At 38.8% G+C, this 15,368-nt stretch overlaps 1 protein-coding gene across 1 annotated transcript in view; it reads right to left on the minus strand.

Annotated features, from left to right (window-relative positions):
- Positions 1–15,368, minus strand: part of LOC110676375 — a 242,338-nt gene that overhangs the window by 32,325 nt on the left and 194,645 nt on the right. The window contains exon 7 of the mRNA XM_021843962.1: positions 9,170–9,250. Coding sequence (XP_021699654.1) covers positions 9,170–9,250 — 81 coding nt within the window. The remainder of the gene's footprint in view (positions 1–9,169; positions 9,251–15,368) is intronic.

Genomic DNA, 15,368 nt, shown 5'->3' on the forward strand with positions numbered 1-15,368 from the left:
CTTGAAAATGCTCCAAACGAGAATGTTAGAGAAAGTCCTAAGGAAATCAATGGATAATAATAAATTTCGGTAAACTTACGTTTCTTGAAAAATGAAACGAACTTTGGTGGAATTCCTGATTCGCAAAACAAATTTCAGATCGATTTAATGAAGGTTATCTTAAAAAAATCATGAGTTGATTACTTAGAAAGCTCGTGAAATATCACAAATCATACTTCCAAAGTGATATTTGAAGTAATATGTGAAAGATATCTATAGCAAAACGAGCAGTTATATTTGTAGTGATTTCACAAGGAATTAAAAAAAAGTCATAAAACTATTCTTGAAGAAATGCATGTTCAAATGAAGAATCAAACTTTCATGTCCTGTTAGTTTTTTTTTTTCAGCTAAGAGGTTTCTAAAGTTTTTATTTCCAATACGACCATTTCCAACCCTGATTTCCCCAAGATTTCATCTATGCAAAATTACAAAACGCCCTCCAAAGAAATTTTCCGGGTTAGTCGCTGATGTCCATAAATCTCAATCCATTGTAATGGAAAGGCTATTTATTTCCTTAAGTTCGATTTTTTCCTTATATCTGACTTTGTGTTGTGATTAAAAGCATTTTCAGATCATTTTATCCCCTAATGCTACTACTAGATAACACGAAATATCGTTTCTTAGAGTTCAATTTGTCGAAACATTAATCTTAATTAAATCTTGTGTGGTGGTTCAAAGTAAACAAGTCAAAGATTAATTATGCAATCAAAGTCTCTGCATTACCCATCACCTTGTGAAACGATCAGACTTTCAAAGTTCAATAGTTCGAAATTTGGATTTTCGAGATATCTTGTTGTTGCATCAAGGGGATGATTTTATAGCATGCTTGGTTTAAATTAAAACAAAATCGCATTTTGTTGTTTTAAGTTCTTTAAACAGAATTTGTTTTAAAGTGCAAAATAAAAAAAATATCATTAGATTTTTTGTTTAAGTCATCTTAGTCGAAATCTTAAATAAATAAATTTTAAGTCATCTATAATGAAAAACTCGTCAAAAATTCATGTATTTTGGGTAATTTCTTGAACCTAATGAAATATTTTTTTAACCTGGAAAAACCTGGAAATATCAGGGAATTTCATTGCCATAAATGAGTAGACACCCTGTTAATGCAACTATATACAGCTGTACGGTTACTTGGAACTTTAGTAAAAAGGGTCAAAAATCGATTTTGATTATATTTTTATATAAAAAAATTGATAAAAATGTTTTGTCATCGAGTTTTCAAAGCTTAACTATAACAAAGTAATTTAACAACATTTACTATCAAAATTTTCAGTTTTAATGATACTTTTAGTAAAAACTGTCTAAAAATAGTGTTTTACAAAATCCTGGATAACTCATGAACCGGCAGATGACGGCAGCTTATTTTTTGCCCCTGACTAGTCAAGAATAAAAGTTTCATTGACGTGGAGAGAAAAAAGTGGGGCTGAGTGGGGCTTTTTTGCTTGAATAACTTTGAGACTGAAAAAAAAACAGTTTTATCAGTATGTGATTTAAAATGGGATATAAGTCATTTAATCTGCTTTCAGATCAAGAGAATAATCAGATTTAGAAACAAAACTATATGAACTTCTGAAAATTCAGACGTATTTCATTTATTTGCATCGTATAATATGGCTTTTATCAAACACAATACTATCACTCTATTCAAAATCGAAGGATAGATAGATAGGTAGATACACATATGGGACAAATTGTCTTCAATTCTGTTTAAATGTTTATTAGAACACCAGTTTAGACATGACTTCTTCAAAACACTTTGTCGACATGCAATACACGCTAATATAAAAGTACCCATTAAATGGGTTTCTAGTACCCATTGTCATAGCTTGTATGGAGTCGTCAGAAAAAGGGTATTTTTCAATTACATTAAAAAGGGTATTTTAACCTCATAGTGAAGTTCTCTAACTATAAATAATTATGGGTAAATGGTACACATGATAGTTTAAAAAAAATACCATCTTTAAATTTTGCTTCTTGTTGCTCGGTTTGAATGCGGAATATAATAGTTTTAAGTGGAAGTTACGAAAATTAACATTAAGAGACAAGCTTCTTCTAAGTTTCCTGTCAAGATATCCTTAAAGTTATGGACGAAGCCGTGGACGAAAAAGATTGCAGATACTAATTTGTCTTCAAGTAAGTAATATCACTAGACATTTTCTGATAAATTAATGTTAATAGAAATCGTTTTTTTCGTTGCAGATTTTGGATGACCGCGAGGATAGTTACCCTCGCCGCTAGTTAGCCGCAGCGGTTCTCGTGTAGCTTTAATTGCATCAAAAGCAGTCACTCCATGCAGAGATTTCATCTCTTTGTTCGACATTCGATTCCCGGAAGGATGTTTGGGAAGAGCTCGAAAAGCCCCTGTGAAAATACCTGGGAACATATCAAATTGGAAACCTCACGCGAAGAAAACCTAAGAATAAAACCTGTGGAAGTAAATAAATGTAATATGTTGTATAAAGTCTATTATATTTGCTTTTCTGAAGTTCAAAGCGAATACTCTTTAATGAGTAAACGGGCTTTACCCTTTTAATGAGTTAAACCACTTTTCTTGGAAATGGGTACTATTTTACCCATTAATGGGTACGTTAATGTTAGCGTGTATGTTTCTGGAATACATTTCAAAAATTCAAATTTATGAAAAGTTTATCGAATATGAGCATTTTTTAACATCTTCTTCTTTCTGGTATTACGTCCCCACTGGGACAGAGCCTGCTTCTCAGCTTAGTGTTCTTATGAGCACTTCCACAGTTATTAACTGAGAGCTTACTATGCCAATGACCATTTTTGCATGCGTATATCGTGTGGCAGGTACGAAGATACTCTATGCCCTGGGAAGTCGAGAAAATTTCCAACCCGAAAAGATCCTCGACCGGTAGGATTTGAACCCACGACCCTCAGCTTGGTCTTGCTGAATAGCTGCGCGTTTACCGCTACGGCTATCTGGGCCCCATTTTTTAACATCTTTTCATGAAATTTTCAAACCGCCACAACAAAAAAGCCCCACGTGGCCCCACTTTTCTATCTTACTAAAAATATCATAAAATCTGTAAATATTGCTAGTAAGTGTTGTAAATACTTTATTACAGTTAAACTTCTAATACTTGATGACACCATATTTTTTTTAACATTTTTTTTGTACGAAAAATTGGTCAAAATCGATTTTTTGACTGTTTTACTAAATTATTATATATCGCCATCCACGTCAGTGATTGAGTGTAAGTGTCTTCTGAAGAAATGTCAAAAATGCCTCAATGAATAACTTTGCAGAAGAAAGGTTTTTGCTAGGACGCTCCTATCAAAAGATAAAACTGATCTAGATCAGTTTTCACTTATCTAGATCAAACCTGAATGAGTCAAAATGTAGTACAAGTTATTCCAAAAACTTTGTCGAAGACACCAAACCTCTAGGATGCATATCCAAAATACTTGAGGTTTTGGCCATCGAAAACAGCGATCTGCCCCAATGTGTGCCGCTCTTTATTTTCTCGGACATACGCTTACAAATTAGTGTCTGTCTGTTTATATTTATACGTGAGATGATTGAAAGGTGGAAGCAGCACATCGATGAATACCTGAATGGTGCTAAGAGCGCAGGCCGAGTGGTTAGAGTCCGCGGCTACAAAGCAAAGCCATGCTGAAGGTGTCTGGGTTCGAATCCCGGTCGGTCCAGGATCTTTTCGTAAAGGAAATTTCCTTGACTTCCCTGGGCATAGAGTATAATCGTACCTGCCACACGATATACGAATGCGAAAATGGCAACTTTGGCAATGAAAGCTCTCAGTTAATAACTGTGGAAGTGCTCATAAGAACACTGCGCTGAGAAGCAGGCTCTGTCCCAGTGAGGACGTAAATGCCAAGAAGAAGAAGAAGAAGCCCCCACATTCAGTGAAGTTAAGTATGCCGTTCATCAGCTCAAGATCAAAAAAGCTGCTGGCAAGGATGGTATCGGAGATCAACCATAAAGATGGTTCTGGAGAGGCTGGCCATTTGACTGCACCGGCTAATAGGCAAAATCTGGGAAACAGAACAGCTAGCGTAGGAGTGCAAGGAAGAAATAATATGCCCCATCTACAATAGGAGCGACAAGTTAGATTGTGAGAACTTTCGAACGATTACCATCCTAAACGCGGCTTTCAAAGTGTTATCCCAGATCATCTTCCGTCGTATGTCACCTGTAGTAAACGAGTTCGTGGGAAGTTATCAAACCGGCTTCGTTGACGGCCGATCGACAATGGACAAGATCTTTGTGTGTGGCACATCCTCCAAAAATGTCGTGAATACCAAGTCCCAACGCATCACCTTTCATCGATTTCAAGCTGGCTTACGATAGTATTGACAGCTATGGAAAATTATGGACAAGAACAGCTTTCCCGGAAAGCTCACAAGACTAATAAGAGCAACGACAACGTACAAAATTGTTTGAAGATTTCAGGTGAACATTTCAGTCCGTTTGAATCACCCTGCCTTTCGGTTCAGAAAGAAATAAAACGAAAGAATTACGACCTCACTGGGACAGAGTCTGCTTCTCAACTTGTGTTAACAAGTGTTCTTCTTATGCGCACCTCTACAGTTATTAACGGAGAGCTTTCTTTGCCAAAGATGTCATTTTCGCATTCGTATGGCTGGTACGATGATAGTGGCATGAATAAATAGTGGCGTGATTCGCGGATAGGGTCAGTAGTGTTTGATCCTTTGCTCGTGTCGCTTGCTCCTGCGGGGGCGGGTGATGTGAGCAGGATCAATCGTGTTGCGCGTCGCTCGCGCGGCATGAATAAATAGTGGCGTGATTCGCGGATAGGGTTAGTAGTGTTTGATCCTTTGCTCGCGTCGCTTGCTCCTGCGGGGGCGGGTGATGTGAGCAGGATCAATCGTGTTGCGCGTCGCTCGCGCGGCATGAATAAATAGTGGCGTGATTCGCGGATAGGGTCAGTAGTGTTTGATCCTTTGCTCGTGTCGCTTGCTCCTGCGGGGGCGGGTGATGTGAGCAGGATCAATCGTGTTGCGCGTCGCTCGCGCGGCATGAATAAATAGTGGCGTGATTCGCGGATAGGGTTAGTAGTGTTTGATCCTTTGCTCGCGTCGCTTGCTCCTGCGGGGGCGGGTGATGTGAGCAGGATCAATCGTGTTGCGCGTCGCTCGCGCGGCATGAATAAATAGTGGCGTGATTCGCGGATAGGGTCAGTAGTGTTTGATCCTTTGCTCGTGTCGCTTGCTCCTGCGGGGGCGGGTGATGTGAGCAGGATCAATCGTGTTGCGCGTCGCTCGCGCGGCATGAATAAATAGTGGCGTGATTCGCGGATAGGGTCAGTAGTGTTTGATCCTTTGCTCGTGTCGCTTGCTCCTGCGGGGGCGGGTGATGTGAGCAGGATCAATCGTGTTGCGCGTCGCTCGCGCGGCATGAATAAATAGTGGCGTGATTCGCGGATAGGGTCAGTAGTGTTTGATCCTTTGCTCGTGTCGCTTGCTCCTGCGGGGGCGGGTGATGTGAGCAGGATCAATCGTGTTGCGCGTCGCTCGCGCGGCATGAATAAATAGTGGCGAGATTCGCGGATAGGGTTAGTAGTGTTTGATCCTTTGCTCGCGTCGCTTGCTCCTGCGGGGGCGGGTGATGTGAGCAGGATCAATCGTGTTGCGCGTCGCTCGCGCGGCATGAATAAATAGTGGCGTGATTCGCGGATAGGGTTAGTAGTGTTTGATCCTTTGCTCGCGTCGCTTGCTCCTGCGGGGGCGGGTGATGTGAGCAGGATCAATCGTGTTGCGCGTCGCTCGCGCGGCATGAATAAATAGTGGCGTGATTCGCGGATAGGGTCAGTAGTGTTTGATCCTTTGCTCGTGTCGCTTGCTCCTGCGGGGGCGGGTGATGTGAGCAGGATCAATCGTATTGCGCGTCGCTCGCGCGGCATGAATAAATAGTGGCGTTAAACGGGTTAGGCGTGAATGTATAATGGATCGCATCACCAATCGCTGGTGACTCCCAGATCTTTACCTTATCCCACTAACCCAATATCCCTTTCATGACAACTGTGGAGATGCAGAAGATTCTTCGGTCTCTAGTAACAACGGTTGTCTAGCTAACATTCCTTCCCTTCCCCGATGACCGTAAGGACGTGGCCGGCGCCGTTATTGACTTTTAAAATTTGAGCTCTCGATTTGTGCACATTGAAGAATGGTTAGCTAATCCCAAGCCCCATTCATTGATTCCCTGTGCAACTTCGATTGCTCTAGTCAATCACGGAGTAGCAACTACGAATTGTACGGTCATATATGCTCATGCTCATGCTGCTCATGCGTATGGCTGGTACGATGATAGTTTATGCACAGGGAAGTCAAGGAAATTTCCATTACAAAAAGGCTCTGAACCGACCGGAAATCGAACCCAGACAGACACCTTCAGCATGGCTTTGCTTTGTAGCCGCAGACTCTAACCATTCGGCTAAGGAAGGCCCCCAAAGATTATTCATTGTTATTAACAAGATTTGCACCCAGCAAAGATGGTGCATCAAAAGTTGAAATAATTGCCCTAGGTTTGTTTGAAAGACCAATCAACTGGCTGATATGAGATATGAGAAGAGTTTTTAAATTCTTCGCGGGTCATATGTTGGGAAGCCCCTGCTATAAATGCTTTGGTCATATTTTCCGTTCACTCAAAAAGTATGTTTCTGTAGTTTTTTTTTTTTCTATAACAAAAAATAGAACAAGTGTTACATGACCTCCAACTTTGAAACGAAAAGCAAAACGATTGATAAACAAAGCAAAAATTTACTGTTATGAGTGTTCTCATCTTGGCGATTGACTGATCCAATGAAAAAGAATTTAGGTGAATTTCTGGTGCTATAGGATAAAATGATAGCTTTCGACAGTACTGATGGGGCCTAATGGAGAACGCATTCCACCGGCCACGTTCAGCCAATGCTCACAGCTCCATAAAGTACTTGTTGAGATGTGGGCCGCAATAATGGAGAGGAGATTGGCTGGGCCGAGTCAATATATGTACACACATATAGCTACCATCTGGCCACGCGTACTCGCGCCAACCACAAGACGGGTGCGATCGGGCGGCATAATTAGCAGTGAAAAAATACACCTCACTGTTTCCACTCGGGAACACCAGAAGAAGTAAAAATATGGGTACCGTAAACCGGGAGCAAATTGATCACTATTTTACAGCTTTTTGTTATATTGTCCTTTAGAATGAGTATAGTGTAAACACAATTTTGAAAAAAAAAATCAGTACTTAGTTGATCTCTATCAGTGTATACGTAATTGATTTTTCATGAAATACAGGCAACTTCTCCTTACTCGGCTTTTCCAACAGTATTGCTTACACCTTCGAAAACTGTGAATATGCAAAAAGATGCCTATAATCATCATTAGACATCTACAAACTAGAAAACATGGAACATTTTTGATGTCAACGAGACATTCAGCATTCTTTTATAGAATTGCTATTTGATACCGACTTGATCAAATTCGACCCAGTGATCAATTTGACCCCGGTGTACGGTGCGTGCAATGCAAATCACGGCCTCACACGGCAAATGGATTGGCTGATCTGCATTTTCTATGGGCAGGCAACTCGTTTATGTTCTCATTTTCTATTCGATTGAGTTCATTAAGCAGGCACAACAGATGAGCCGTTGGTTAGTTCACTAGTTGCAATAAAAAGTAATGATGTTTACGGTTTGAACAAATATTGGTCTTGAAAAGTGTATACGTCTTATATGGAGTTTCTTCATGCTTGCTCATTGTTCAAGGTGACGGAAAATGTCGGTTAAGTTTTCTCACTATCCAGACTGATTTCCTATATTAAGACTTGTTAATAATGGCGCAGACTGGAAATGAGTTAATATTTTCTTCAAGCTGAGATAGCAGTATTACGCCACAATCGGCAACAAACAACAAAAGACGAGTCAACCTTAAGAGCTTGGAATATAACTCAAGGGTACTTCCACTTCCTATAGCGAGTATGGCTTTGCATCATATTCCACTCGATGGCTGGTACGGAACTTAAAGAAGGTTGAAACAAGTGGAAACAAACATTAAAAGTGAAATCTAGCGATCCTGCTTAATAAGCATGTATAACAACATTCAACACGAGATGTAAATTGACACACTACTGGTCAGTGCACAATAATTTCTGCTTCCTATTTACATTCGTTTGTTATTGGTTGTTCCTATCCTAGTTTTGCATAAACTCGGATTGTTAGTAATTTATTTTGGCTTCAATTTTTCATTCATTGCATCGAATTTATGGACGGTGAAAAGACAAACAGCCAGTGGTTTTTATTTATGCCGAATAAACAAAAAAAGGGCCAAAAATGTTAAAAAAAATCATTGTAAACTAAGCTGATAAAACAAGACTGAGAATAAAATAGCATTCGATTCACAGTTCAAAGTCATTTTGGAGAATTGTTTTCTTTGATAATACTTTTGTTATTCGTACTTATCTCTGTTGCCTTAGTACTTATCAACACAACATAGAATAATAACTATGAGCTTGAGCTTGGGCTTGATTGGCCGCCCGTGGATGCTACTCCAGTATCGCCAGATCAGCTGCACTTACACAAGGAACCAACCAATGACTGCTTGGGATTAACAGACACCCTCAGTGTATAAGTGCTGGTGATCTTTTATTTTTAGGCAACAATGGTACCTGCCTCGTCAGAATGCAGACCAATGAGGAGAAGGGGAAGGAGTTGATGATGCATTAAACTTGCTCCCACGGTAGACCGTATATACCACTGCATCTACGTCAGTTCATGCGGGAAGGGTGAAGGGGTGGGGTATTTTTTATGGCAGAGAGGCTTGCTGGTTTGGTTAGCAGACTGCCTATGTATCAGGCGTAAGGAAATGCATGCTATATTGATGAAAAAATAGATGCGTAGGGAAACGGTTTATTTCTGTCCGTCTCGGGTTCTAGCAAATGCTATGAACTACGATAGATCAACTGTGATATGTTAAAGAGTGGTAGATAGAAGCAAGTGACAGATACCACTACAAAGTACGAGGAAAGGGACGGACCTGGGATTGAACCCATGATTTTCTGCTTATGAAGCAGAAGCGGTAGGCATTAGACCACCAACCCCGTCTATTTCCAATTGTTGATAACTATGAATATACTTACTGTTGATATGCTTTATTGGGGTTCCGACCACTCTGAAGGCAACGCACGGTGTAAAAATATTCTGATTCGGGAGTAAGTCATCTGAAAATTAAAAGGATAAGAAGTCATTAGTGATATTTTCGAAATAATGTTTAAGAGCTACAGGATGCAATGAGAAGCCAAAAACATCCTGAAAATGAAAGTCACTTAAGCATTACATTTTAAATTGACATTAAAAAGTATTGTTCTCTTACTGAGGGAGAGAGGTCTCGAGACATGTAATGATCTATATCTATCATCACAGAAAAACTTGTGTATAATCGGCAGTTTTGTTTTTTTAACTACAGTGAATTCTCCATAACTCGATATTGAAAGGACCATAGAGTTAGGGAGGTATCGAGTTATAGAGCACAAAACCAGTGCAATTGCTATCCTAGAAACCATCGAGGTAGCCTTTAAAACCAATTTTTACTATGGTTCTCTAACTCGATACTTTGTGTAGAATAACATTAACATAATATTAAAATTCAAATCTATAGCTGAAATAAGTCGGTTCATTCTGCACGCGTTCTGCTGGGCGGGCAGTGCTTCGTTGAATCTCAAGCAGAAACATTTTTTTGTGTTTTTTTCTCGTTTTAGTTTGCACGCGTTCTGAGTGCAATAGAGTTCGGATTTTCGCGTCGGCGGAGTGATATTTTGCATTTGTAAAATGACCATGCTGAAAGACATAGCTTACAGCTGCTCATTCAAGAATGGATGATCAATTTGGTGAACTCGTTCTATGCTATATCATTCAATGTATTAATTATTAAACGTTTTCTTATCATGGCAAAGGTGGGAATGTTACTTAACCCGTATAGGCCTGAGTGAAAGCAAAAATACTGAAACTCTAACCGATCAGCGAATTCTAAACGGAATCAAATGATTTTTTGTCAGTATACTGGCCCACATTTCTAGTTTTTTGAAATGACCAAACTCGGGTATATACCTGTGGCCGGAGTTATTCCGGTAGGTTACTGGGTCATCATTAAAGAGGTTTGGACCATTTAGAAAGTGCCGGGTGTACACACTCGGACCTAATGTCCGGAAGAACAGGCTATAGATTTGTTGGATGCTAAACCATTTCAATTTTAGAAAAGTAGAGATCAAACATAATAGTTCACTAAGATGCGTTCCCATAAGCTTGACACAGATGTTTACATACAAATTGGCCATTTTATCGTAAATTTGAGGTGTTTACGTAGTCTTTAGAGTACTGATTGGTGATTGTTCAAACTTAAGTTGCATGAACCGCATTACAAGGTGAATCCAGATCATGCAGCTATGATCCCTTCCCTCTAATAAAGCTCCTTCCCACGACAACCATGGAAATGCAGACGTGAACTCGGTCTCTAGTAGCAATAGATGTTGCACTAACATTCCTTCCCTTCCTCGATGACCGGCGCCATTATTGACTTTTCGAAAGTGTACATTGAAAGTGGAAAGCTACTCCCAAGCTACATCTCTTGGTTCTCTGTGCAACTTCCGGTCTGGTTATTCTGGTCAATCACGGAGTAGCAACTACGGATTGTACGGTCTGCTGCCTGTTTGCGAGGGAGCGAAAAATTGCTAAGCAGAGAGGCAACGAAAATTGAGCGAGGAAGATGCAGCACAAAACACAACAGAGTAAAATTCCATCAAAAAAGGGTGCTCTCACAACTCCCCGAGGACTGTCTTGTTCGGGCGGCAGACTCAAAAGAACTTGAAGTGTGAGTGAAGGTGAGCATCGCAACAAGAGAGAGGGAGAGTACGTGAAAAAATCCTCGCATATTTTCGCACTCGCACTCGAATCACTTAAGGATCTGTGTTGAAAATTTTGAGTTCAGTTTTTTCTTCTCAGAAAAACGGCAAAATCGTCTCCTCTTTGCATCGCAGAGGAGTTTCTATCAAGCTTGCATATGCTTAATAACATTAGGAATTCAAATATTGTCAAACAAATTTCGATGAATACAGTACTTCATTTATCTCTATCAGTTTATGTAATCGATTTTTTATGAAATGACATTTAACATTTCATAAAATTAGTTTTAATTTAAAAAAAATGAATATTACACGATGGGGTGAAATTGATCACCATATAACAAAGCAGGCTTTAGAATAAAAAAATTCTCTATCTTCTAATTTTGTGTCTCATCGATCTAAAAACTAAATTAATATTCTCATAACTCGTGTATATCACCATTCTATAGCAAAATTAAACTTTAAAATCTGCATAATAGGCCTAAATGTGATCAATTCCCCTTGAAATGAGCACAATATTCGAGTAAAAGCGGTTTGATGAGCAAAAAATTAGGCTTGTAATGTTGTAAGATTCCAAAAATGAGTAATTAACACTTAAGCTCTCACAACATTTTTAACGCTCAACGTTTGCTTATACGCTAGGCACCAGCGGGTTGCTTAGACCGGCATTTTCAACAGTATTGCTTAAACCTTCAAAAACTGCGATTATTTCTTTGAATAACTGAACTTAAGGTTAAGATGCATCGAAGCCAAACCTCAAATTTTCAAAAGCACAAATCTAGAGAACCAAAAAGCCGTTCAAGCTTTTTTTTTAAATTTCTTTATTAGTATCATTCCAAACATTACATTCATTATTTCTTATATCTAGGTGTTCTGTGTTATTAGGCAACACTATCATCCTAATTTGGTAAAACAAATCTAAGATTTTATTAACACTTTGTTAACAACATATTACATTTCATTTGCCGTAACAGCTGCTTATAAGAGAAAAAAAACGTTTTCATATACTTAACCTAACTTAACCTAAACATATAACGCATTAATCGTGGCAATAGAAGATTGCAACGATTTTTGCCTGAAATTATTAATGATTTTATTTGACATTTGTTCCAATGTTTCAACATTGGATATTCTATTTACCTCATTGGTACTATACCAGGGAGGAAGCCTCAGAATCATTTTCAAAATTTTATTTTGAGTTCTCTGCAGAGCTTTCTTCCAGGTATTAACAGCTAGTAGGTAACAGCTAGTCCATATTGGTACAGCATACAACATGGCTGGCCTGAACATTTGTTTGAATATCAAAAGCTTGTTCTTAAGACAAAGTTTTGATTTTCTATTTATCAAGTAAGTAAGTGGATAAAGACATTTTACATATTTGTTAGATTTGGCTTGAATGCCCTCAATGTGATTTTTGAAAGTTAAATTCTTATCTAGCATGAGCCCTAGATACTTAACTTCATCTGACCAATTTATTGGAACCCCTCTCAGCGTGACAACATGTCTACTTGAAGGTTTCAAATAAAGAGCTTTTGGTTTATGTGGGACTATTAAATGCTGAGTTTTGGAAGCATTAGGAGAAATCTTCAATTTTTGCAAGTATAAAGAAAAATATCCAAACTTTTTTGCAATCGACTACAGATGACACGCAGACTTCGTCCTTTGGCGGAGAGGCCTGTGTCATCCGCAAACAAAGATTTTTGACATCACTGAGGTAACTCAGGTAAGTCAGATGTGAAAATATTGTATAATATTGGTCCCAAAATGCTGCCTTGAGGAACACCAGCTCTTACAGGAAGTTTTTCAGAACTGGAGTTCTGATAATTAACCTGAAGTGTACGATTTGACAGATAACTTTGAATTATTCTAACAATGTATGTTGGAAAATTAAAGTTTTTCAATTTTACGATCAAACCTTCATGCCAAACACTGTCGAATGCTTTTTCTATGTCTAGAAGAGCAAGACCAGTAGAATAGCCTTCAGATTTGTTGGAACGGATCAAATTTGTTACACGTAAGAGTTGATGAGTGGTCGAATGTCCATGGCGGAATCCGAACTGTTCATTGGCAAAAATTGAATTTTTGTTGATGTGGGCCATCATTCTGTTCAAAATATCCTTTTCAAAAAGTTTACTGATGGAGGAAAGCAAACTGATTGGACGATAGCTAGAAGCTTCTGCTGGATTTTTGTCTGGTTTTAAAATTGGAACAACCTTAGCATTTTTCCATTTGTCAGGAAAATATGCTAATTGAAAACATTTGTTGAATATATCAACTAAAAATGATAAGCTACTTTCTGGAAGTTTCTTGATGAGGATGTAGAAAATTCCATCATCGCCAGGAGCTTTCAAATTTTTGATTTTTTTAATAATAGTTCTTACTACTTCCAAATCAGTCTCCCAGGCATTTTCGAATATATTCTCTTGATTTAGAATATTTTCGAAGTCCTGAGTAACTTGATTTTCAATTGGACTAGTAAGTCGTAAATTAAAATTGTACGCACTTTCAAACTGCATAGCAAGTTTTTGAGCTTTTTCGCAATTTGTTAGTAATAATTTGTTTTCCCCTTTCAATGCCGGTATTGGCTTCTGAGGTTTTTTCAAAATTTTAGATAATTGCCAAAAGGGCTTAGAACCAGAGTCCAATGGAGAAATTTTATTTTCGAAATTTTTGTTTCTTAATTGTGAGAAACGTTTCTTGATTTCTTTCTACAAATCCTGCCATATAATTTTCATAGCGGGAACACGAGTGCGTTGAAATTGACTTCTCCTCACGTTTTTAAGACGGATCAAGAGTTTAAGATCATCGTCTATAATCACGGTTTCAAATTTTACTTCACATTTTGGAATTGCAATGCTTCTGGCTTCAACAATGGAATTTGTAAAAGTTTCAAGAGTTTTTTTCAGCCATCCAAGCTGAAAACTTAATCTTTTGGTCAACACCAGCGTGTGACCAAACGATTAAGTTTTCAGCTGAAGACGCTGTCTGGTTCTCTAGATTTGTGCTCTTGAATATCTGAGGCTTGGCTTCGATGCATCTTCACCTTAATAAAAATGAAATATTTGAAAATCATCATGAAACATCTAGAAAACATGGAATGGCTGTGATGCCAACGAAACATTAAGCATCTTTGGAACGAAATGCTATTTGGTACCAACTTGATCAAAATCACCCCAATGATCAATTTACCTCCGGATTACGGATTACTATAATTAATTAATTTCTAATACCAACACAGAACACTTCCGTTGTAAACCAACACTATGAATATGGTATAACTAAATTAAGATATTATAAACATTTTGCATATAACATGCTACATTTCATTTGGCGTTGCAGTTCATTAGCTGACATCAGCCAGTGTGAGGAGGTTCCGAGCGTTTTTACACCAGAAGGTGCGGCTCAAACAACGTCTGTTCTGGCATCCAGCTGCATCACGTCAGCTACACCTAGGATGGCAGCCCCATCAACGTGATGTAGGTACCGCGACCCCGGTAAGACAGCATACCGAATAGGGTCCTAAAATGTTTAATGAAATCTTGTTTTTATTTAATAGTACGAAAGAGCATGTCACTGCAACTACCTTAGCAATTTTTCCCGCTCAAATAATGGATATATCATATTAAAACATTAATTTAAAAATTGGATCCCTGAATGAACCTTGACACTTGAGATCATGTTTGACGTTCGCTTAGTCGACAAAAATACCACAGGGCTTTTAGTTTTAACACCGGGGTTGTTCCTATCTGACATTTCGGAAGGGACACGGAAAACAAAATACACCCAACATTTGAGTTTATGCCGAGGGTTGTGACAACATCTATAAAATCATAAAAAAAATGTTTTTTGTAATTAAATAAATGAAAAACATTAAAAAATTGAGTAAACATGTGTTTTTGGCCTAAACTTAAGCGTTTGGCACTAAAATTGGGACAGGGCTTTAGGACCCTATTCATTACCCACCACGTTATTTTTGGCAACCGAAATAAGAACTACGATTCGAAACTCAATACCTGGAACGTCAGGAACTTAAATGAACCTAGACGAGTGAGCCTTTTGGCTCGTGAATTGCGAAAAGTTGGCGTCTGCGTGGCTGCTATTCAGGAAGTGCGGTAGCTAAGATCTGGAAAACGTGAATTCAGAGCGGTGAACCCGATCGCTAACACTGCATTCAAATATAACATTTACCACAGCGGGGCCTTCCTTAGTCGAGTGGTTAGAGTCCGCGATTTTAAAGCAAAGCCATGCTGAAGGTGTCTGGGTTCGATTCCCGGTCGGTCCAGGATCTTTTCGTAAAGGAAAATTCCTTGACTTCCGTGGGCATAGGGAGAATCATCGCGCTTGCGAAAATGGCAACTTTGGCAAAGAAAGCTCTCAGTTAATAACTGTGGAAGTGCTCACAAGAACACTATTCCGAGAAGTAGGCTCTGTCCCGGTGAGA

Source organism: Aedes aegypti, chromosome 2, assembly GCF_002204515.2.
Source record: "Aedes aegypti strain LVP_AGWG chromosome 2, AaegL5.0 Primary Assembly, whole genome shotgun sequence".
Lineage (NCBI taxonomy): Eukaryota > Metazoa > Arthropoda > Insecta > Diptera > Culicidae > Aedes > Aedes aegypti.